A 26028-nucleotide genomic window follows, 5' to 3' on the forward strand; every position below is an offset into this window, starting at 1 on the left:
GTAAAAGTGATAAATATAAGGAAATTTATCAATCTTACTGAGATGATTGGTAATTATGCATAATTACCTATTTATTACATTTACTGCAACATATATAACAATATAGTATGGACAAGAACACACACTCACATCGGCACTGTTACATAAATATTAAATTTATTCCTATAACTAAAGCACGTGGAATCTATAATCTCAACAACAAAAAACTGAAAGGAAAAAAAAAGGTTTTTAACAGCTTTTTTATGTAACTATTGGTGTAGGGCGGTGGTGGTTCACAAACTTTTCAGTCCACGGACCAAATATGCTAAATTTCTGTTCCTTGCGGGCCAGATACTTATATTGTATAGTGTGACTGTATTTTATGGGACATTTCCATAATTTTGGACGTCCCAATATTTTTATAAAATTTCCCATTTTCTCTCTAATTTTCAATGGCTTACTTGAACTTTTGAAATCTAGAATTAAGATGTTTTTTCCATGACTTAGATGCCAATTATCATAGTATTATTTATATCATAATTAATTTTAGTCATATAAGCATATTCATCTAACATAATTGTCAAATATATACATTTTTTTGATGAATTACACAAATTTTCACCCATTGCATCTTGTGAAAGCTCTATTTCATGCCATTGGAAATTTTTCAGCAATTTTAGCAATAGTTGCCAACTTTACTTGCCTCTGACAAATTTTTGGTTGTAATTGGCAACTTCACCCCCTTGCCTTTAAAATGCTTTTTGCTAAAATAAGCAAATTGCTTTTGACAATTTTTGGTGATTTGTGTATGCGTAAGGATCCCGATTTTCTGTTTCCCGTATTTATATGAAGGAAATATGGTCAGCCTAGGAATTCATTGTGTTGTGTGAATTGATCCTGTTTTACCAGAACACTTTTGGCAGGCCGCATGGGCAACCTTGGAGGAACGCATCTGGCCCAAGGGCCATAGTTTGCCCATCACTAGTGTAGGAAGTAAATGTACACTCATATGCAACATAACAAAAGTTACTTTAAAAATTACACTTGGAAAATTCAGAGCAAAAACTGTATGTACAAAAATGTAAAAACAGCAACTTCTCTAAAGTGCTTCAAAGACTAGTTATGAGATTTCTTGTGCTTCAAAATCTCCGTTGGAGTGAGGAGGAGATTCCTATTACAAGTATCACAGAAATATGATTGTTTCAAAGGATTAACATGCTCTTTTCCTTCTTCACAGATTGCACTACTTTTATCTGAAATAGCAAAACCGTTTATAAAAACCAGGAAATAATATAACAGAAACATATTTCCAATACACATACACATCCATTACTATAAAAATTACTAATTACTGATATTTATAAAATTAGTTGTTTCAGATTTTGATTTTAAAAAAATTAAAAAAAAACCACTTTCCTTAAAAACTGCCACGAAATATGTATGTTATAGTAAATGTGGTAATGTGCGGTTAAAGCATACTTGCCAAGCATTTTGGTAAGTTTGATAAATTCCCTTAAACTTATCATTTTTACCAGCGAATATGCATAATACCCAAGCGTCTCATCACTAGTAAACATGATAAATTGTACTATATGATATACTATACATGATAATTCATCATGTATTGTATTATTATATCAAGGTACGATTGTAAAATTTATTATCATTATATTGGGGTCCGACTATATTCATTACACACATACTAGACTCATTAGTAAAAGTGCCAAACAGCCCCTGAAATGCACTACTAGGGAGAAGGTCTTTTGCAAAAAATATAAACATTGGGGGAATGTATTGAGATGTAATATAACACCTCAAAAGTGGGGGGAGGGGTATAACGGCCCCCATCCTGGAGCAGGGCCCCCAGGCTGGGATCTTTTGTGACCCCTCGCCCTTTATGATAGATTTATAGCATGAAAAAACAAAAAAATGAGAATTGTTTACGGCCCTGTAAGACCTACAATTCTGGGGGGGGGGGGCATGGGGTAGGTTCATAATATGTTCTATGATTGTAAGAAATGCAGTTCACAGATTTATGTGGATCCATAGAGCTGAACCTTTGCTAAAAAATATATGAGTAAAATAAAACAGATGTATAATCTGCAATAAAAAAATAAAAAAAACGCTTTGGGATGCAGCCTTGCAAAGCATGACAAAGGTAATAGTAGTAAAATTTCAGACCTTGAAATATAATGGTTCAATTCCATCTATTGGTGAGATAATAAAGTGCAAGTGGCAGCACATGTATGACAAATTATTCCATCATATCCATGTGATAAAAACAGAAAAATCCTCATGACAACATTTGTTGTTATAGGCACCACCATTAAGTATAACTGCGATGACAAAAAACAAGTACTAAGCAATTAATATATCAATTAGATTAAACAACATTTGTTTTCTTTTTATAGTTTTTAATACTCATAATTTTTTCCCTTACTTTATATATTTGCCTTTTCTTTTCAACACACAAACACTACTGTATTCTTCACACGAGCTATTAATTGAATAGATTTAAAGGAAGCTATCCTATTTATATGCAAACAGTTTTTGCACAGTTTTTGTGCATAGTTAGCCATTTCCATTTATAACCAGAATCTGAGAATTAAAGTTTGAAAATAAATTTATTGATTAAAAATTTTAAATAAAGCTCAGTATTGTAATCAAATCAGATCCCTCAAAATACTATATTTCTTGCAGTTTTCAAACACTTTTTTCAGCAGGATGAAATAAAATTTTTTGAACAAAAAAGAAAAGAATAATCAGTATTGAAAAGTACCTACTTTCATTCTCAGATTGACATTTTTCCTTATGTCTGATTTGGTCCAGTACAGAAGCTACCATTTCTTGACCACAAAGTGAGCATGTCCAGCGTTTAAGGATGTATTGCAAGTGTTTGTCTTCGCAACTGTTCAAACTGAATTGAAAAAAAAAATCGGGAAAAGAATTCATAACAAATGCAGGAAATGTTTGGTTACAATTTAATTCAGCTCTACTAAAAAGTGTTATGTCAAAAAAGTGTAAAAAGAGTTTAAACTTCTCAAGTTCAAAAGAAAAATCTTTTTTTTTTGTGTTTGAACAATATTTTCTGATGAATAGTGGTTGATTTTTAAAATATAAGACCTCCAGAAAAAAACCTGTTAATCAAACAAAAGTTTTAATGGGATTGACATAAGCTTTTGAATTTAAAATAAATAACTGAATGTGAACCTCCGATAAATTATTAAGGCAATGATCTGTAATATGACAGACTACATAAGTTATAAGGCAATATACAGTCGGATTCTGCTTTAATGAACTCCCATTCAATTAATTAATTCCCCGATTTAAATGAACTTTTTTTCCAAAATTCTGGAAACAAAAATAGAGGTTAAACCTCTATTTAACGAATATACTTCTTCAACTATTCATTTTTTTCTCATTTCTCATCACCCAAAACCACAATCCAAAGATGTGATTTCCCGTGAATTGACACTTCAGCCCTTTTTAGAGACAAAAGAAAAAAAAGAGGAGCAGGAATCTGTTCCTTTTTTGAGTGTAAAGGAGACAATAAAGGCATTCAGAATACATAGGAAGAAATCAATTTTACCCCAATTTAACTATTCGTCGATTTAACGAATACTATTGTTGATTGAAATCAATAGACTTTCTGGATATTATGCCAAGGTGAACAGGAAAAAAAGTGTTGTTTCTCTCCACTGAGAAACACTGTTTTTTTCCTGTTCAGCCAAGCAAAAAATAAAAATCATCATCCATCTCTACCATTGTTAATTTTTTCTCATTTGTTTAATCAGGGTTTGACAGTATGGATTTTTTTTTCTTATTTAACTCTAAAAAAATGTTTCTTTGCCAGCGTATTACACATAAGATTTTGATAGCTCTGTGATAATATATATTACCAATTTCAAATTCATTTTCAAAACTCACCAGTTGTATGTCAAATATGGTTTCATATCGAATCCTCCTTTGCTTGAATTTCGGGGTGTATTTTCACTATCCTCAGAACAAACACCTGAAAATTTATATTCATATTTGTCATAATTCAAGAAAAATGGATGATACAGATAACAAAATTTGTTACTATTTATAAATGTTATGGCTAATGCTCTTGAAGTCTGTCCAGTTCCCAACACACACACACACACTTGCATCTGCTGCATGGTATGAAAGTATGTTTCAATGGAAAGGCAACTAGTTTTTACTTCAAGGTTCTGAAATCACAGAAAACACTTCTGAAAAAAGAATTTCCAGTTCGAAAACCAAAAAAAAAGAATGCTGTCCAGTCACCAAGATCAGGGCTGCAACTAGCGTGGGGGGGGGGGGAAGGTGAGTCTGGTGTCCGGGGTGCTGGACTACAGATTGGCACCAAATGCATCCTTGAACTACTACTCCTACATTGCATGGGGCGCTGAATTGTGTGCTTGTCCCAGGTGACAAAGTATCTTGTAGTGCTTAGTCAAATGGCATATCAATATTTACCACACAGAATTAATACCTATAGTATACTGACAAAACTTTAAGACCAAAAACAATGTATAAATATTTCACTGAATACAATAGAACTGACATGCACTTTACTCAACATGGAAATAAATGTTTACCTCCCATTGGACCAATATATAAATTCTTTATGTCTGCAGCTAGCAGTCTTCTCACACAATAAGCTATTTCCATTTCAAATAATTCTGCTATTTTTCGTACCAAACCTTTGCTCATCATCTGAATTGCATCAAATTTCCGCTCTTTATCCATCGCAAATTCTAAGAAAGAAATGTCTGAACTAATATTGCATGTAACAATTAATTCACAGATCATATTAACTCCTTAACAGTGGAATATGTTTAGAAAAGGTTTCAGAAAAATGAATAAAAAATGGAAGTCTATTTTCTCCTGTTTAATTCTGTGCATTACATAAATAAAAAGGTAAAATTAATTTGGCCTTAAAGTTGAAAAGACAAAACAAATTTCCTCATTTAAAAAAAAGTGTCTAATCACAAACATTGTACTTTTCAGTTGCTCGAACTGGGTTCACGCGCATATGCACATTGATTATTTTTTTACAATCATAACTATTTTAATAAATTTTCAAAGGGAATATTTTAAATTTAAAAAAGTTTTTATAACAGAAAAAGAAAACCGTATGAAAAAAAGATAAATAAAATTTAGAAAAAAAATCTATGAAATAAAAAGGAATGCACATTTCTGTGTGTATTTGAATATAGTGAAACTTCGCTACAGCAATGAATCCTTCAACAACAGTATTTTTTCAGGTCATGTTTGGAATTGCCTATAGTCTAATGTTAGGATATTGTCTGAGGCTTTCATGGCCGGTGTTCAATGACTTACAAGTGGTTCCCGGGATATTAGATATAATTAACATTAGGAACAAAATCGCTATGTTTCACCTTCACCCATGTCGCTAGCAAGCATCTTCTGAGGTTAAATAGACGGCAAGCGGGACCTACAAAGCCTTTCTCGCTTGTCGTGGAGACCTATGTTCATTTAACCTCAGAAGATGTCTGTCACAGATGTGGGCGAAACGTTAGGAAGAAAATCCCCTAGACACCATGGCCTAATAGCTTAGAAACCACTTGCAAGTCACTCTAATGTTAAACTCCTTTTGATACAACAATATCCTTCCCTACAATAAATCCCCTTATAACAATATTTTCAGATTTCAAAACTGCTACAATATTTTTTATACTTTGCTCAAAATCACCTTCAATATATTTTTAAATTCCTCATAAATTTCTTTTCTTTCAAGAGTTTTTAATAACATCAGCATTTTGCACTATCTACCCAGTGGAATGTTGAAGTTTTTGTGAATCTACTTTCCGTGTAATACACAAAAGTGTTGAGTGGTAAACTACTCTGCAGAGTGACAGATCTATTTGATAAACTAAAAGATACCTTCAAATGTTTTCTTCAGCAGTTGCTGCCACATATCTCTCACATGCCATACTTTTGAAACAAACTCTTGCAAGGCATCAGGATCAGGAAACCTAATTTCCAGCCATCCATCACATACGATCCTACAGATACCATAAAAAGCCATTTGAAGCATAGAAAAAAATTTAGCCATTCATTACAAAGAAATATTTGATTGACTTTGCATAGAAAAAGATTTTGTGGAACAAATTGTAAAAATAAAATCGCTTAAAATAATAAACAGTGATAAAATTACTAATAATGTTTGCCGTGCTGTTCTATCTCTAAAGCAGTTGTTTGTAACCAGGTGTGTGTATACATTTATTTGGGTGTTAGAAGGCAATGTTAGGGGTGCAAACTGGAAAAATATTACAATGATATATGGATAACTTTAGGGATTGTGAAAATGTAAATTGAATTTAACTGAAAGCATGAAAATGCAAGTTTACAGGAGAGCGACCTCAGTGAAAAATCTAAGAAATACTTCCCTGGAGTTATGCATCTTCCACATACACACATATACAGAATATATATGTGTGTATATAAAAACAATGTTTTCTAGCAAAAAATAATAAATAAAGTAGGAAAATAACATACCTAGTAAAATCTTGATTAGTATCTACTGCATGTGATAACAGTAATAAGATATGAGCAGCAGGAATACGCATGCAGTTAACCAGAAATGGTTTTGTGGTCTCTAGTAGGGACCTAAAAAAATACAGTCAACATATAGAAATATATTAAATCTACTCAAAATAATTGTTGCAAGTTAGAATCAACATATGCGGAATGATAACACTCTTTCCTTTACTACTGCTCATTAACCTTCCAGCGGTGGGTGGTTTTTGAATTTTTCTATACAAAATAGCAGGGTATTTTTATCGGCTGTGTATATAGCATGTCATATTAGTGTATCCCATGAAATTTTATGGAATACATGAAATGAGATATGCTTATACAACTTTAAAAATGCAACCAATAAACTTATCAGTTGCATTCGAGTAAAGGCAACTGATAAATTTATTGGTGGCATTTGTCAAATTTTATAAAATCATTTTTATGAAACTTTTGTAGTGTAATACCGATTTAAGATATCCAATACTTACATGTATGATACAAGCTGATGCTTTGTGCAGACCGGTGTTTCCGATCGGAAGTTTCGAACATCAATGATATCACATTCCCTCGTTTTTAATAAATCTGGTTGCAAAGCAAATACTCCATTTGGATGAAGAAATACAAATGGCTTGGACTGTGAAGTGAAGGTAATTCAAAATATTTTAGTATGATCATAAAATAATGATAAATGTATTCAACCAATGAATATGTATAAACAGAAAAAGCACAAAAGGATTAATTATGCCTGGGGAATATCATGTGTGCATAATGTGATTATAATCCTTATATACAATCTTTATCCACTGTATACTTATATGTATAAATAGTATATGATGCTGAATAATTCTTTATAATGTTGTAGGAAAATTACATAATCCACAATTTTTTTATGAAACATTTTTATGACATTATAAAGAATTATTCAGCATCATATACTATTTATACATATTTTTATTTTTTATTTTATTATTTGTTGTTGCATACTGAGTCTGTCAAAGATTTTATGAAATATCATCCACCAGGTTTGAGAAGGAAATATTACTACTTTGATAAAATCTCTACGACTGATTCTGAGCACTTGATGTCCATCAGTTTTTATGATGGAAGACCATAAACATTTTTCACTACTACTAATGAACTGCACATGAGCCTCGTAAATGCTAGAGAATATCTAATGAATTGGACCTTGCTGAAAGATATTATGTGCAGTGTTTGTCAATACATATTTGTTTGTTATATGCAGGGCTGCAACTGGATGCTTGGTCACCCGGGGCAAGTGCACATTTTGGTGCTCTCTTGTACTGTTGAAGGAGAGGTTTGAGAATAAAATTTGCACCCCCTATGGTCCAGCGCCCGGGGCACAAGACCTGTCTGCCCCCCAGGCCATATGTATTTCACACATCTAAATTCATTTCTTATCCCTCTACATTTTTTTATGGAGTGAAAATACTTCTTCTAATTTTCGGTTAAATTTTTTCAATATTTGGAAGTACATATTTGTGTACAAAAAAGTACTACTCTGTTTTGAAAAAGTACCCTTCAAATTTTGGAAGAGAAGTGAAGTTTCTCAACACAATTACTTTTTCAGATAACACTGGTCATGTGCATACCTTGTGCGTGTTCCTAATGTATTCTAGAGGTATATCTGTGTTTCATGTTCAAATTGATTTCATTAACAGATAATATGTAGATCCGAGTAGAAGAATCAATATTTTTTCTACAAAACATGACAGACACACAATACCCATTTCATTTCTTAAAATTTCGTAACTGGCACATGGAATTTTCATATACAAATTGCCCACTATGGACAATATCTTTTCTAGAAGTATATAAAAAATCATGTTGGCAGATTATATCCCACTATGGATTACATGCAGGAAATTACAGTACTGTGATCCAAAAAAGCAATTTGGATTAGCATCTGGTGCAACCTCAAATATTAGAACAAAATCATCTATAAAGCAATTATGATGCAGATAAATCAAGCAAAATGTTCTTCAATTTATTACCTGACTGAGCAAAAAATTGTATACATATATATATATAATTTGCTCATTGTAGTAACAATTGAAATTGTCAATCATTGTGATAACTGATTTACTGAAGTTTATAACTAAGAATTTTTTTAAGAAAGAAAAAAAAAAACTTACTTTTGTGTGGAAAAGTTGTTCAGAATCAGACTTGTATGAATTATGAATATCTGCTACAGCTAGGCGGGGGTACAATCCACTGGCAACAATAACTTTCAAGCACATGATATCTCGATAAGAGGTTATTTGACTGGATGTTGATAAGTTCTGAATAACAAAAAAAAAAAAAAAAAAAAATGCAATAGACATAATCACAGATCACAACAAGCAAGGGTAAAAAACCCAGAAAAGAACCATACACTAAGCATAATTAGTTGCCTTCAGCGAAACAGGAAGGAGAAACATTGATCCCGCATTTATAAATGTATACACATCTACAAAAATATAATTTAAATATTTAAACATGAAAGATGTATATCACCCTAATTTTCTGAGTGAACGAAATAAGTAAGATTAAATAAAGCATACGGTTTCAAAATTCAAAAATGTAAATACTTCAATTTTTTTAATGATACCAACAATATTGCATAAATAAATAAAAATAAATGTTTTTATAAGATAGCATCATAATTTTTTTTTTTAAATAAGCCACAAAAACTTACATAGACTTGCTTCCTATCATGTGCCATTCTGAACTCGACATCTTTGATATCTATTCTTCCATCATCTTCATCACCACTCATTGCATCAGCAAATCCATCTATTCCAGTATCTACCTTCAAGAGTTTTGGTTTCCTTGGAGCCTGGTGATAGGACTTCTTCAAATCCCTCAAATGTTTAATTTCACCATGTCTATGAGCACGATCATAACTACTCTTGAAAGTCTCCTCTTCAGGCAACAAACCAGAATCCTTAAATTGTGGATAAGAACCATAATAAGTGTAGAGCAGGAGTTCTCAAACTGTGAGCCAGCAACCAATGTCAGGGACACTGCAGAGTGCCGGCCGACAAAGATTTTTTGAAAAGATTCTTTGTTAAACTGCTCTGGGGAATTGCAGATAAATGTTGATTAAGGAAGGCACGCTACATGTGGAAAAAGGTTTGAGAACTGCTATAGAGCTTGAATATAACTACTGATCAAAACTAGGAAAAAATTTTCAAGCATGTTCAATTTGTTTTTAGTTTTAGAGTTTTATAGTTACATGAAATATATATTAAAAAAAAGAATATTCTTAGTATATTGATGCTTAAGATGATTATCAGAAAAAAATTCTAATAATTAGAAAAGCACATACTCTTAAAAGGTCTTTAAACTGTTTTCTCAATTTTGACATTTCATAAAACCTCTGCTCCTCTAATCCTCTCTTCTGGCACCATCTTCGAGAGTTTCCTCTGTGGTCTGCTTTGACTTCTAGCCATTTATGATAAGCATTCAGTAAGGTGAATGGGTCTCCATGGTCTGAGTCAAGTAACTGACGAGATGCCTAAGAAAATGAATAAATAAATGATACAACATAACATACTCAGACACATCATAATAGCATTAAGAAAAGGTTAAAAATAAAATTTTGATATTATTCAAAGGTGTTTTGTTCTGAACAAGCATTAAGAAAAATCATACTGTTACAACATTGCTATTCTTTTCAATTTCAAGAATGATTGGATGATTGAAAAACAATTCATTTCTGGCTTTATGGCTGACATTAAAAAAGATGATACTTGAGAGGGAGGGTTTTTTTGACATCTAAAATCCTGTTAAATCAAATGGGGTCAAGAAATAGGTATATTTATTTTTCAGAAATTTTTCAGAAGAATTTTATATATATTTCCAAAAAAAAATAATAATTTTTGTTTTATTGAACTAGCAATCTAATATTGTTACAAAAGGAAATTAATAGAATTATTTATACAATATTATTGGCCCTGGGGCCTATACAAGAGAATGCGATTGAAAATGACGAAGATATTGTTTCATATTAGATAAAAACTAGTGGTAGTGGGAGATTCGACAATAGAGCTTGGGAGTTTGTTTCATTCACCAATGGTATGAGGAAAGAAGCTGTATTTAAAGCAGTCAGTGGAAGCAAAAATAGGTTTTACTTTAAGAGAATGGTCGAGTCTTTGAGAGATGTAGGATGGTATGGCTAAGATACCAGAGGTATCTATGTTGAATTGACCATGGAAAATTTTATATAACAACGGTAATCGAGAAATGATACGAAGAGTAGAGAGAGGGAGGAAATAAAGTGTGTTTTTAAGTTTGGACACGGAAACGAAAGATGACCAGCAGTCATAAGCAAATCGGGTGGATTTATTTTGGATTGATTCGAGTTTGTCTACATTACTGGAGGTGAGCAGTCCCAGATTTCAGTGGCGTAGGAAAGAACGGGGAGATATAAGTTTAGTAACAGAGAAGTCTGATATCCAGAGTGGAGTGTTTAAAGTTGCGGCGGAGGAAGAAAAGTTTGTTAAGACACTTCTGGTAAATGTAGTCAACATGTTTGTTCCAACGTAGATCAGCTGAGATTATGACACAGAGGTATTTGATTTGAGAAGCTTGGGATAACATTAAATTATTGATGGAGTATGAGTATTCAAGATGAAGTAATTTACGGGTAACTTTCATGTGAACCATTTTTAAGATATTGATTGGCATTTGCCATAAAGAACACCAGTCCGCGATGGAAGCCAGGTTATGTTGAAGAAGTTCTTGATCAGATTGATGGTGGATGATACAGTAAATTACACAGTCATCAGCAAATAATCTGGTGGCAGTTGAGTTAAATGTATAGTTATTCTATTTGTCTAAAAAAATTAAACCTATATTATGACATATTTATGAACAATAACTTACCAATAAGTCTGGATCTCTAGTTGTTCGATTGGTGAATGGTGACTGAACGCTTAAAGCAGCAGTCAAGGAAAGCACTGGTTCTACAAATGAAAATATAGCTCCATTTATAAGCATCTTTCCAATAGAAACTTCCACGGGTAATCGAGATAGCATGTTTCCAAGGGGTGTCATTTCTTCACTGTTTGTGAGTGCACCCTAAAATTTATACATCTTAATGAAACTTATATAAATTTATTATATAAAATTGAAGAAAAAAAACTTCCATCATAAGAATAATACTTTCTATGAGTATACAACCTTGCAACATATTCTAGCGCTAATTAAAGATTTTTAAGACTATATACTCATATATCCCTTTCAGAACCAAACATTCATTTTTTGGAATTTTTTAAATGTTTTTGCATTTTTGATACTAAAAAATACATTGAAAATAAATGTCAGCAAATCTTTATTTTATCAAATTTCCAATTAATTTTTTTTTTTGTTAAGAAATAATTCACTGTTTAAATTTTTCAGTCAAGATGATGCAGAGTATATTTATCTTCACATACAATAATTTTTCCAGAAATTTATTGCTAAATTTTATATAACAAATCACGTTTTTCCCAGAGGCATTTTCTCCTGAAAGTTCAACTTCAAGTGCAGCCCTCTGATGTGAAAGCCCCTCCCTCAAAGTTCATATTCACCACATTTCTAACTAAAAACTTACACAGTACTTCAAGTCAGGGCTTAACTCCCTGAAGTCAAAAGAAAAAATTCTGCAGTGAGAAAAGAAGCAACCCACACATTTGTGGCATCAGGGTCTGAAACGGATAATATAAATAAAATGGTTTCATGCAAAAAGGGCACACATACATTTTTTTGCAAAATTGACTTTCAACATATACTAATGCAATATATCTTCACCTTATAATTAAAATCTCAAACATAAAAATTCTCAACTTTACACGACGAAACCAAAAAAAAGGATGGGGAATCCCATTGAATAACAAACAAAAAAAGTTAATTTTTTTCTCTATAAAGAACAAATCGTTGCAGATTTATTATTATTTTTGAAAGTGATAATAGTCGAGATATGATGTTCTCAATCTAAAACTGTGAAAAAGTGATTTTCAAAAAAATTAATGTACATGGTTTTCATTATAAGCTGATGATATGCTTTTAGATGTTTTAGGACAAAAAGACAACATTCTGTAAGGTCTTTTAAAATATATCTATTGCAACATTTCACAGCTTATGCAGAAAGTCTTGAAAGTTTTTCTTGTTTTCGAAAACTAGTTTTTGTGCCTCTAGATGAAAATGTGCATCCAACATTGAGGTTGTATAATCCTCTTGCACAACCTCTATGGGCCACATGAGAGGATAAAAAAGAAGCATGACTAGCTCACTAGTCAGATTTACAACATCAAAGCTTGTGAACTGAAAGTCTGATCAATTTTCCAGTTTGGATAATTTCATTTACCTTTGATTGATATTTGTTATATATACAGTGGAACCTTGATTAATTGACACCCCAAGGAGATCAAAAAACATGTCAACTTAAGTGGGAATCAAGTTAACAAGGTTTTATTTCATTTAACCTTAAATGATTTTTAAAAACCTTTATGTACCTGCATATAGTTGAATCATATACTGCATTATCTAAAAACTCATGAAATGTTTGATCTGCAATTTTCTATAAAAAGTTTCCTGTAGAAAATAATCCTGCATTAGATGGAAAAATCATATTTCAATTTCCCGGAAGATCTTTTATTTGTGAATAAGCAATGCAATTGTCCAAAATGAGCAGTGCAATTATTTAAAATAAGCAAAACTTGTCTCTTCTCACTCTAAACATTTTGATCTAGCTTTCTCAACCATCTTTTGCTCAAAAATTTCAGAAATCATTCACATCTATCTGTGGTTTTTTAGTCCACAGGTCAAGTTTTAAATGTCAAACAGCAGGAAGTATGAGAAGTAACCAACAATGAGTATCAATCAACAAATAAATGGGGGGAGGGGACAGGAAAACAAAATTATTGAAATGCAAGTAAGCAAAGTCACAGAACTTTTTGAAATGATAAAAAATAGGCAATTTCTGGAAATTAGTTATAATAATGGAAGTTCAAATCATAGTCAACTAAAGAGAGGATTTATAGTCATCACATGCCGAGTTGAAAGGGATTTTCCTCATTGAATTTAATTATGCAGCTAACCATGGGAATAACAGATGGTGAGTTATCAGTGTAGTTAAGTTATCCCTGTGTTGAGCTATGGAGGCTCTATTGTGTTTGATATAATTGATAAGCACAATATACAAAAATAAATAAATAAAGATAAAAAATTCCCACAATAGTAAAGTTGTTCAGACACATCGAAGCCTGCTCACCTGCTCTTTCAGGCTCTGAATAGACTCTTCTATACTATCCAGCTCAGGTGGCTCTATAAATGGAAACTTTCTGGCATTAGGAAGGCCTAGAGAAAGCATCTGAAGAATCAAGGAATCCAAGGACACCCGTTGTATTTCAGGTTTAGAATAAGCAGACATGGATTCATAGTCTTTTTCCGAATAAATACGAAAGGCAACACCAGGACCAGTTCTACCTTTGATATAATAATAAATAAAAAAAAATGTCAAAGATCAAACTATTTGAGCACAAAAATGAAAATTCTGCCTCTTCATACATGCATTGCTATTCACATGAAAGGATCTTTTGGTAATTTTAATCCAGATGGAGTAAAGGATGGAGTAATGGATGGATAAAGTATGCTAGAACGAGCATCAAAAAGATCTTCAAATACAATTTTATTTTGATTATATTTGGCATCAAAATTTTCATAAGCATCTTTCTTCATCCACCTCGCTGAGCAATTTGCCTATTGTGACCTGTGTTTGTATTTGTATTTATACAGTATCTTTGAATTTAAGTTAACATTGCTTAAATACACTACTTTCTAGTTAAAAATGAATACAATGAAATTGATCAGCCTGTTATGATACACATTAAAAATCATATTTTATTCTTTATTTCTAGCAAATTATTTTGAGATGATAAGAGCCCTTGCAATTTCAATGATTCTTGAACAAATAATTGCGTAGAAATCTAAATATCATTACCTGCTCTACCTTTCCTTTGTTCAGCACTAGCCTGGCTAATCCAAAACTCTTGCAAACGTTGCATGTGACAGTTTGGATCGTAACTCATCTCTTTCACTTTTCCTGAATCCACCACAAACCTTATACCATTGATAGTGACTGAGGTCTCTGCTATGTTTGTAGATATTATACATTTTCTCACTCCTTCTGGCGCAAAGTCAAAAACCTGAAAGATTGCAAAGTGATGAAAGATTATATATTTCCAATGGAAAGAGCATTAAGAATTGATATCAGTTAAGGCCATAAAACTACATACATACATAAATATAGTGAAAATCCTATATAATGATGTCTTTTATAACGATAATCATTTATAAAACAATATTACTCTATAGTCCTATAGCACTTTGCATAGTATTAATCTATTACATCTATATTGATACATTTTTTGGGCATGGGTGAAGATATGGGAGGGGGGCAAAAAGATAAGCATCAAAGGTAAAGCAGACTAATCTAATGTATTTGCATATATGTGAATTTACATCATCATCATGCCCCCACCAGCAATCATCGTTACCCCCTCCACAGACTTTCAAGTCTATCTCCACCAATGTTTTCGAGTCCCTTGAGTATCATTTTACAGTAGTTTCATTGGGGTTTTTTCCAAGACAATTTGAGGTGATATTTTTCATAATTTGACTCTTTATTTGGCAGTGTTGCTCTCAAGGAACACACGAGTTTATTATATTTTTCAAATAAAGGCATTTTACATTTTGAGCTTGTTTCAGCATTGATGCTTTCAAGCAACTCCTAAACGTTCAATTTTTACTTGTGTGAGCTATTCATAAAGTTTCTATAATCACCAGCAGAATGATTCAAAGATACACGTCTCCCATTTTTTGATAAGCAAAGCAAGAACAATTTTTAACACTTGCATTTTAGAGTGAAATACCATGTGTGGGGAATATATAGTTCTGTGCATTCTTCAAGAACAATTTTTAACACTTGCATTTTAGAGTGAAATACCATGTGTGGGGGAATATATAGTTCTGTGCATTCTTCAAGAATGCATCAATATATAAAAGCAAGTCTGCAAACACAACAAATTACATTTTTATACTATTTGAATCTATGTAAATCATATAAATATAAAGTAGTCTCTGAAGTGCAATATCCTATGTATTTTTTTAATATTGACAATAATATATACCATATATACTCGTGTATAAGCCAAGTTTTTTTGGGAAAAATTTGTTTCCCCAAGTTGGGGGGGTCGGCCGGTTTATACTCGGGTCAGTTTTTGATGAGAAAATATCGACCCCCACAATCAGTAGTCATTTTTGTAGCATTGTTCGAGAAACCGACATTATTGTTCTGGGATATGTTCAAAACCCACAGAAATTATGTTAAAGCCGAGGGAAAGAAATCAAAAACATCATTGGTTGGTGGTGGGTAACGTAACTGAAGATGATATCCTCTTTGAAAGTAACAATGGCGATGACAGCCCAAATGTAGATAAAAACGAAGATGCCGCTTTATGATCTGATGGATTACTATTCATTTTGCATGAAAATATAAGAATTTTTTTTTCTGAAATGCAGGGATTTTTTGGGGCTTACTTATACACTGGTTTTCAATTTATTGCAGTTTTGGTGGTCCTGAAGTAGGGCAGGGGGTCGGCTTATACACGAGTATTAAAGGGTTAAAAAAAATGACTACACAAATGAAAATTAAAACTGAACGACAAATCGGATTTGAGATGGTTTTTTTAATATAAATATGCATGATAAAAATGTAACCTTCATTGTATCAAAATTTATTAAGTTTGATACTATGTTCTAGCTTAACTGGAACTTGCATTATGAAGTAAAAACAAACCAACCTTATCTTGTTCTTCTAAAGATAAAGTACTATGCAAAGCAAGAATTATCCATTTCTGTGTCCTTTCTGCATAAACTTTTGCAGCTTCTTCAACAATAGAAATTTCTGTCATTCCACTTAGGAAAATAAGCATATCACCTCTTTCATCAGTTGGATATTTTTGATCAATAAGATTCATGATACGAATGTATGGTGCAGGATTTAATCTCCCATTTTTTGTCTTCAATTCTTCTGATGAGACAGGACGATACTTGATTTCAATTGGAAAAAGTCTACCGGGTACCTGCATAGTGAAATTAAGATTGAAAATACAAATTACAGTAGACTCTAGACTATCTGGCCTAATGTGGTGGAAAAACAGATCGGATAATAGGAAAGCCAGATAGGCCAGAGTTCTAGAAGTACCAACTTCCTGCCTCCTTCCATATCATCAAAAACATCTTTTTTATACAAAAATCCTTACTCATATTTCCTGACTTCAGGAAGTCTAAGAAAAAAATATTACACATATTTCAAGATAAACTTTATAATGTCTAACTTAATTGCAGGGAACAAAAAATCTTGTACACTGTACAGCAGTGTTTCCAACGAACCTATATTTACTACTTCAATTTTTATGGTATGCAAATTATAAAAAACAACACATTTTGTATTTCATGGGTAGGCAGCATAGAAATTGATTTCCGCTACAGGGAGTCTGTGGTGCCTTGACCTTCACTAAAAAGGGTCCACTATATTAAAAAAGTTGGGAAACACTGCTGTACAGTACAAATACACACAATTTCAAAATGAACACAGCATAAACATAAGCTAAGTTCTTAAAAAATTATTTGAACTTATTTCACTGTTCATTGATAAATGATTGCACAAATGTGAAAAAGTAAAAATGCATTTAGTGTAATTCATTATTATTTTTAAACTAGGCCAGATGGTGCAGAGGCCAGATAGTCGAGAGTTTACTGTAAATATTAATCACAAATACTGAAAAATTTAAAACGAAAGCAAAAATTTCTAACTTTTCAAACAAATTCTGTATAGACACATATAAATGTATATACAAATCAAAATGTACTGGTAGTTTTTGAAATAGAATATCAATCAAAGAGCAATAGTTATATTAAAGTTATTCTTATAGGAGATTAATATGTGTGTCAGGAACTATTGCTAGTATGTTGCCCTTACAAAATGTCACTAACAGGTGGGACTTTGGCTTCTAAAGCTGTCAATCATTGAAAAACTTATGAAAATGACATCACAATGTTCTCAAAATGTCCATCAAGCATGTTTTGTAAAAGAAATGTAATATTTGCAGCCACCTTTTCTATAACATCGCTACTCAAATGACTTTACTTCCGTGCCATGACTTTCAGTTCCCGGAGAATGGGGTGATTCTGTCAGTACATGACATCTTTAAGTGGCTCAAAAAGAAGAAACAGCAGGGATTGAGATCCGAGGAATATGGTGGCCGATTCATACCCTAGCTGAGATTTTGTTGAGATGTGCAATTCAATGAGACGATTATCAAAATATTCTCACAGGAGAGTGAAACCCCCGCCAACACAAAGAAGTACTAACAGCAATTCCTGACTTCACACACACATCTCATCTGTAAAAATAACTTTAATAGCTATCACTATGAAATTGCTCCTTGAAGTAGAACTTTTTCATAACAGACAATGTTGGGACAGAAGATTTTGCCTGCCAATGAGGAGCAGTGCTGTCTTAACACATAGGCCCACCCAGGCAGGGCCCAGGAGCCTTAAGAGAAGAGGGGCCCTCAGAAAAACGAGAAGTAGTTGAATGTTTTGAGAAGTTACCAGCCAGGGCCTCAGAAAAACCACTTGGCCTGGGGGCCCATGATGCTCTTAAGATGGCCCTGATGAGGAGTGTCCGTTAATTGATAGCACTCGTAAAATACATTGAGACTTGTCAACATAATTTAAAACAATGTCTGTCACGGGAAATTTTACTGTATTCCATTTTAAAAACTGATAGTTCAGTTTTCAACACCCTATACTGTGTATATGCATTATAAATTTATGAATATGGATATTATTACGAGCCAATATTCCCACCCACCTGTATAACTGGACAGTCATTGAAATATTCAACAAACAGTTCAATGTTGATTGTAGCAGACATTAAAATAATTTTCAAATCAGGACGTTGTATTGAAAGGCATTTCATAATACCAAGGAGAAAGTCACAAGGCAAGTGTCTCTCATGCACTTCATCAAGTATGATCACATTATAGCTTGAAAGCATTGGATCACTCGCAACCTGCCGTAAAAGAAGACCTTCAGTGAGGAACAATATTTTGGTGCTTGCAGTTTTACTTTTCTCAAAGCGAATTTGATAACCAACTTCACTTCCATATTCGTTTTGCGTTTCATAGGCTACTCTCTTACACAAAGATATGCATGCTATCCTTCTAGGCTGAGTACATGCAATACTGTCATACCCTGCAGCGAGTAGATATTGTGGAACCTGAGTTGATTTTCCACATCCAGTGTCACCGGCAATTAATATTATTTGATGATTCCTGACAGAATTTAGGATTTCATCTTTATATTTTTTTATTGGAAGGTTGTCCTGTGCTTCTCTGAGCTTCTGAAGTTTTTTATTTTTCTCTTTTTTCAGAAAATCCAAGTATATGTTGACAATGTACTGGAATTCGGTCAAACGTTCCTCCGTAAGACGGGATCTTCTATCGTCGTTGAATAGATGGCCACGCATCATCATATCTTTCATGACATCTGGACTGATTTTGAAAATATTCACATCATCTTCTGTAAATTAAACAAAATCAATATAATAAAAAAATTAAGTGAAATGATTTTTTCTTCCAAAAGGGAAAATAAAGGTAATTAAGCCAGACTCATCTAATTTTAAAATATTATATTTAAAAAAAATTAATATGTTATATTTTAAAATTGTGCAAATTACACCAAGTGGCGAGTAATGAAAATTGTAAAGTTTCGAATCATGAACAATAGTGTGTATTCATGATGTTTAGGCATAGAAAAGTAAAACAAATGCCCTCTAGTCAACAGCGAACACTTCGTATGCCTAGTTGTTAGACTAAATATAGCATCTCTATTCTAACTGCATTGAAGATGTTATAGAACAAAATGTGTGTGATTCGGCCAGTTGCAAAACTTGTTAAGTGCCATCCATATTTCTTTACAGAAAGTGAAAATTTTTTGTAGAATTTATTTTACAAGCTGACTGCTTGAAATTTAACACTTTAACAGAAAAGTTCATTCCGAATCCGAATTCATAAATACTTTTCATAAATTTGGTATAGTTTTTGCATTATTGAACAATTTTCTTTTGATTTACAGAGTTTGCTGCTGTACGAAGAATTTATTAAGTTTTGCAGCAATATGAGTTCATTACAGTTCCTATTCTTCTTTTTTAAAAAAAAGCAACAAAGAAATTTTATATAATACAATTCTATTACAAAACAAAAGTAAAAACATCAATATTTTGTATTATTTACAGGAATTTTTTAGCACTATTGATAATGCTCATTCACGTCCAATCATTGTCACTATTTTCCTGTAGTATGACCTGGGCCAGTTGGTTGAATAAACTGACCATCAGTTTAAATTTGGTGCTCAAAAGACATGAAATTATACAAAATTACTTTTAAAAAATATAAAAAAGACAATAAAATCTCATTGGTGAAACAGCCTTGCCGCTCTCTTGCAGCGTTAACAACACAAAAATACATGAAAAATATTGATAGGAGGCTGGTAATATCAAAAGAACAGGGGAGAAAAGAGCTAGGATTTAACAAATTTTGCAGTCAAATGAAGTGCCCCAAGTATGTACAAGCGAGGATATAACAAGTTTTTATGCAGGTCAAATTGAATTGATTAATGTAAAGTGAGTAAGATGGATTTACAGTTTTGAAGTAGTATCTGATTTTCGAAGGTTAGGAAATGTTTTGCGACTGTTTGAGCCAAGGACGTAACAGGGATTAGCCCAATGAACAAAATGACACAAAAATATAGATTATTGACTTTTTGGATCCAGTTTTGGGACAAGTTTTGAAGTGGGCAACTTAAATTTAATACAAATATACAGTTTATCGATACACAACTTTTGTAAGACTTTATTTACAACTTCCATTTTCAGTTTCACTAATTGTAAGTTAAAAGTAATAATTTTTCAATGTGTGAAGTTCAAAACTGATGTCAACAAATTATTTATCAATTATTTAAAAAAATGTGTAGCAAGAAAAATAAATCAAATATAATACAAACAATTTGGATTTTTTTATATTTTATACTACTTTTTTTATGATCATTTTACACAATTTATATCATATTTCAGTACAACTGGAATTGTTTAATGCCAGGAGCGAATAGGTATCTGCTTATATTACTTAGCACTGGTGAAAATTTAAATGGGTTGAAAGGAAAAATATTTCAACAACACAACACATCTTCTATCAAATATGTATCAGTGATTTTGAGGAAATGAAGATATTACATCCTATAATCTATATATATATAATTGATTTTCTGTATTTGTGTATGTTCCCTATACAAATCTATAATGTCAAATGATCTCCATCAACGTTTACACATAAAACAAACAGGACTCGACTCTAATGATAGGCTACTTTAAAAGTTCATCAGGACTAGGCAAATGCCCGAAATGGGCAAAAACTATCAAGAAATAATAATTAATAGGCCTCAACAATAACTTTTGAACCATTTATTTTGGTTACTATGGTTTCCTAAAAATGCATCTCAGGACATATTTATTCCTTTACAATGGTTTCTAACTTCGCAGCATCAGGTACTTTTGCCAACAAGCAAAAATCAAAAATACTATTATAGTAATGAGAACCTGAACCTGAAGAATCAGATGCACTCAAGTTCCCATCATTTTGCAATTTCAAAACTTAACAGTAATAAGAAGCATACCTTCAACTGTATTAGTAGTGGTTGATTGTTTTTGAACTGCCTTTTGCTGTATGTCCTGATATTTCTGGAAGAACACCCAGAAGTCTTCATAAAGCTTTGTGTCTCTGAAAGTTTCACACGGTAAGAGTAAATTTAAATGTATATATTTAAAAAAGAAAAGAAGTTTCCTGTGATATAAGAATAATTTTGAAAAACATACACCTACATATTTCACCAACTCATATATTACCATATTCTCTCCATTAGCCAACATGCCAGTGATGGAAGACCGGCATGCTGGGAATACCTGTATTTACCAGCAAATTCGTCACTGATTCTGGAAAATTCTTAATTCCTTTACTGTAAAAATCCATTGAATTGGCTGAATGCATATGAGAATGCATGTTGTTATTAAACCTGACTTTTCCTGGCATGCTGGGAACAGACCAGATCCAACAATCAAAAGTGTCCTTTGAGTTTCATTACATGCAGTGAAAATGGTAGGCTATATTGTGAAATATCAGATACAGAAATAGAGGCACAATGTCAGGGCATGACAACAGCAGGTGCCAGGTCGCAACTAGAAAATTAGCATAGATGTCTAGAATTTTTTATATGCAGTTGATAACTGAGAGTTTTCTGATTATATGACGACACATTTTTTAACATGGAAAGGGATATAAAGTCCAGGAAAAGTGAAGAAATCTTTATTTAAAACCATTTTTTTTAGTATAAGCCAAGCTTGGTTATTAAGAAATTTGGTTGGCGCTTAAAAATATTTTCTCACTTGTTAAACCCTGTAATATATTATTAACGACCAATAAAGGCTATATTGTTAAAATGATAATTGCATTACATACATTGATTAATCATCTAAAAAGTGGTTGTACATTATATGCACACTGATAACAATATCTAAGAATGAAAGTTTTAGTTTTTTACGAGAAATAATATGACTTTCATTTCATTCTGTTCCATATTACTGAAACAACGACTGATATTTTAGTTGCACTATAGCAAAGGGTGCTCAACCTTTAGAAGAGTGAGGGCCATTCGGTTTGAGAACTTGACGCTGGGTACTTTAGCAATATGGAAATGTTCAGCTTGAGTGCTGTGCAACTGTGCCATGAGTCACTCAAGTGATCTGAAAATGTGCTATGGGTCACTTAATTGATGTGTCAATGTGCTGCAGACAATTGATGGAGGTGATTTATAGCTGTGACCTGTATAATGTTCCACAGGCAACTTAAGATGTGAAATTTTTCCACAGGCCACTAAAATTATATACAAATTTACCATGGGTCTCTCGAAGGGCTCTGAATCTGTGCTGAAGGTCACTTAGGTGATCTGTAAATGTTTTCATTTTTACAAAATTAGGTTTGAGGTCACATGGCACATCAGATGAGTCTGAGGACCACATTTGGCCCACAGGCCAAGGGTTGAACATATATGCCCTATAGCATAGTTTTCCAAACTTTTCGTTCCATCGCCCCCTTCTTCAGAATATTTTCTCTCTCATCGCCCCCTTACTCAAGTGAACCCATAGGATCCTATGTTAAACCTGCAGCTTTCATCGCCTCCCTGGACCATTCCATCGCCCACCAGGGGGGCGATATTGCCCACTTTGGAAAACAATGCCCTATGGTATACAATACGTACTGATTGATTACATCACAAATTTGTGCAACCATTTTAAATAACAGGCCTATTAACTAGGGTGATGATGAATAAAACTGGACAGAATAATGTGCTATTTTAAAGAAATATTTTATTTACTGATCATAAAACTCAACACAAACCTTTGAATAGGATCTTTATCTCTGAAAAATATTTTATTCAAAACATGTCTGTATCTATCATATGGAAAATGAGGATCGCACATCTCACGGGGTAATTTCAGTTTCTTAACCTGGGATGAATTGGTAGCTGTGCTTGTGGCATCAGGTTGGTTTTCTGGCACATGTGAGTTACCAGCATTTTCATGACATCTTGAACTTATTGGCTTACTATTAAGGCCATCTTGACTTTGAACGTGCACAACAGATTGTTCATTTATAGATGTTGTGGTTAGTTTCTCTGCATATTTTCTTCCTTCAATATCTTCTTTCAGATCACTAGATGCACTCTCTTCCTGTACCTGGTGGTGGTGATGACGATGTCGTTTTCGAGTTGGTGGTGATAAGGAATGACTATGCTCCCTTTTCTCTTTATGTTTGTGCTTTCCCATGTCTGAACTAAAAAAATAATAATAAATAAATAAATATATAGGCCTATATATATATATATATAAGAGTATACCTACCATATCAAAACAATAATACTCATACAATCAAAAAAAATATAAGTTGATAAAAGAAATTAATTTTAAATTTCTTAACAGCAAAAACTCAAAGCTCAACTAATCACCAATTTGTTTGTGATGGATAACAAATATTATGTCATAAAACAAATTTTAATTAGATTGGCAGCATCTAAAATTTGATTGTAAAGCAGGTGAGCTTTACATATATAACTGAATGTAGCAGTACAAAAAATTAAATAATATTTTAGTATAGTTTGTGAGTAAGAGAGAGAGAACAATTGAAGGACTGGAAAAACCACGCTTCACATCTCAGAGAGATATATTGAATCACTCTCAAAGAATTGGTGTGCCTGGAAATATGTAATTAAATACAAAAAAAAAACAAAAAACAATAGCGCCTGTAAAAATAATAGCATTGATACATACAATAATGTTGATATGACAGGGTGTTCATATCTTTTATTATTTAAATAAAATCTGTCAGCAAGTATTGTTGTTCAGGTGTTGTCCAGAATGGTGTTGGTTGAGTGTATCGCTAAATCCTGAGTGAACCACTGTCTGAGAGCATTTTATGAATACCTCAACAACTAAACTGTGGAGGCACTTCATACACATTCCTCAGGGGAATTTCTAACAAATCGGTAGATGTCGGAACATGTGTGTGTGTGTATATGCATGGTCCTAACCAGGGCTGTAGCAAGAAAATGGAACGCTAGAATCTGCTTCTCCCCCCTCCCCAAATTGTGAGAAAATTGGTGAAAAAGAGGAAGAAATGGCCAAATCTATCAAATCCATCATTTTGGTACACCCTCCCCGAAATACAAGTGGTTCCCCCTCTGAATGAGAATTTTGGCAACAGCCTGACCCTAATGTATTTATGTCGTCAGAGTTTTGCTTGTTTCTTTTTCTTGCTGGTGCTACCATTTGTCTTTATATTTTAAACTGAAGATGGAAAATGCTTCAATTTTCACATTAAGTACTCATCATGTTGGAGGTCTGCATTCTCTCTGTTCTTTTCAAATGTGAGACTGGATTGCATTCATGTCTCGAAGTTGGAAAACCAATTTCAGCCAACCATCACTGTGTTGTCAAGACAGTAAATTCTCAAATTTTCAAGTTATGTATTTTGTATCATCTTGTAGGTCTGCCTGCGCTCTGCAAAGAGACTTTTCAAATGATAGATCAGCTCACATTCATGGCCCAAGTGACATGGTAATAAGATGCTCAGGCAACCACCATGAATGTTGCTGTCGGTCGTGGGTTCAAACCTGAGGGAGGATATAAATAAGATATTTTCCGGAACTTAACATAACATAATTTATTTGTCCCCATTCAATTACGATAACACTATACAAATTAGAATTTATAATTAAATTACATATTTTACAATATTTGAAAGAAAATTCAAGAGAAAGAAAAAATATTTGAATGTACACATTAGAACAGTTAATTCATAATGTGATGTGATGTAACAAGCTTGAGGTGACCACTGATAGACAGCACCTGTTCCCCTTCATTTACAACCTATCTCATTAATGGCAATAAATTTCAATATAGCGATATGGCTAAAGTTGATGTTTGGTGAAGTAGTTCACATTTATGCCTTCAGCTGTAGCCATCCATTGTGCTGTCAACAGGATTCAAACCCGGATCCTCACGATGAGGATCCAGCATGATGCCCACAGGACAGCACAGCAGTTGCACTATACCATAGTTTCTCAACCTTTTTTGTCCCATCGCTCCCCTCTTCAGAAATTTTTTTCCCCCAACGCAATCTAACCCATAGAATCCTATGCTATACCCGTAGCTTCTACCGCCCCCCAGAGGGCGTTAACGCCCACGTTGGGAATCACTGCACTATACAATCAAGTCAATACAGGGCTCTCGTTAAAAGTAGTCTTGGTCCCCCCTCAAATTCCTCTACCTAGAAATGATTCATATCATTTATTTAAATTTTTACACGTTAAATCTACTATGAAATCAGCACATTGGGGAGAGGTTCACCTCCCGCAAAAGCCTACACAAAAATAAATTGGTAAATAAACAGGTAAGTTGTAAACAAAAATAAATTGGTGTTAATGAATAAACACCATTCTCAATAAAAATAAACACAGGTTTCATTTTTCCAGATGAATGAAAATATAATTAGCATCGAATTACTGTTGAAAACAATACTTAATAATTTATATCTTTTATTAATTACCTATGATTTTGCGAGGCCCAAAAAAATAAATGTTTACAACTTGATTTGAATGATTAGTGTTTTCTATAATGTTTACAACAAAATGTAAACAAACTTACTTTGAAAACAACCGGACGGCTGTGACTACAACCTCTAATTGAATTCATTGATCAATTTCATCATTTTATAAGTACAATCATATGGACAGAAATACTAGAATTTTCATCGATAAAAATGTTCGAATAAAATTGATTAA

General features: G+C 32.8%; 1 protein-coding gene across 2 annotated transcripts; it reads right to left on the reverse strand.

The window, feature by feature from the left end:
• Positions 1-135: 135 nt before the first annotated feature.
• LOC149075955 (putative ATP-dependent RNA helicase DHX34) lies at positions 136-25931 on the reverse strand. 2 transcript variants are annotated; one of them, XM_089243474.1, is made up of 18 exons: positions 25794-25931; positions 23088-23522; positions 21310-21413; positions 18449-19158; positions 16371-16652; positions 14510-14714; positions 13781-13995; positions 11413-11607; positions 9854-10042; positions 9221-9469; positions 8679-8825; positions 7014-7159; positions 6505-6615; positions 5890-6011; positions 4581-4739; positions 3907-3991; positions 2763-2896; positions 136-1232 (listed from the first exon to the last, which is right to left on the reverse strand). In XM_089243474.1, exons 2-18 carry the CDS (start codon positions 23513-23515, stop codon positions 1096-1098), a joined length of 3618 nt encoding a protein of 1205 aa, XP_089099600.1. In that variant the 5' UTR covers positions 23516-23522; positions 25794-25931; the 3' UTR covers positions 136-1095. The 2 variants fall into 2 exon arrangements, with proteins under 2 accessions (XP_089099600.1, XP_089099601.1); XM_089243475.1 differs by having other exon boundaries at positions 970-1232; positions 23088-23517; positions 25794-25876.
• Positions 25932-26028: the final 97 nt, after the last annotated feature.

This window comes from Pholcus phalangioides, unplaced genomic scaffold (genome assembly GCF_987345545.1).
Source record: "Pholcus phalangioides strain wild (caught in Gottingen) unplaced genomic scaffold, Ppha-v1.0 ptg000015l_1, whole genome shotgun sequence".
In the NCBI taxonomy this organism is placed as follows: Eukaryota; Metazoa; Arthropoda; class Arachnida; order Araneae; family Pholcidae; genus Pholcus; species Pholcus phalangioides.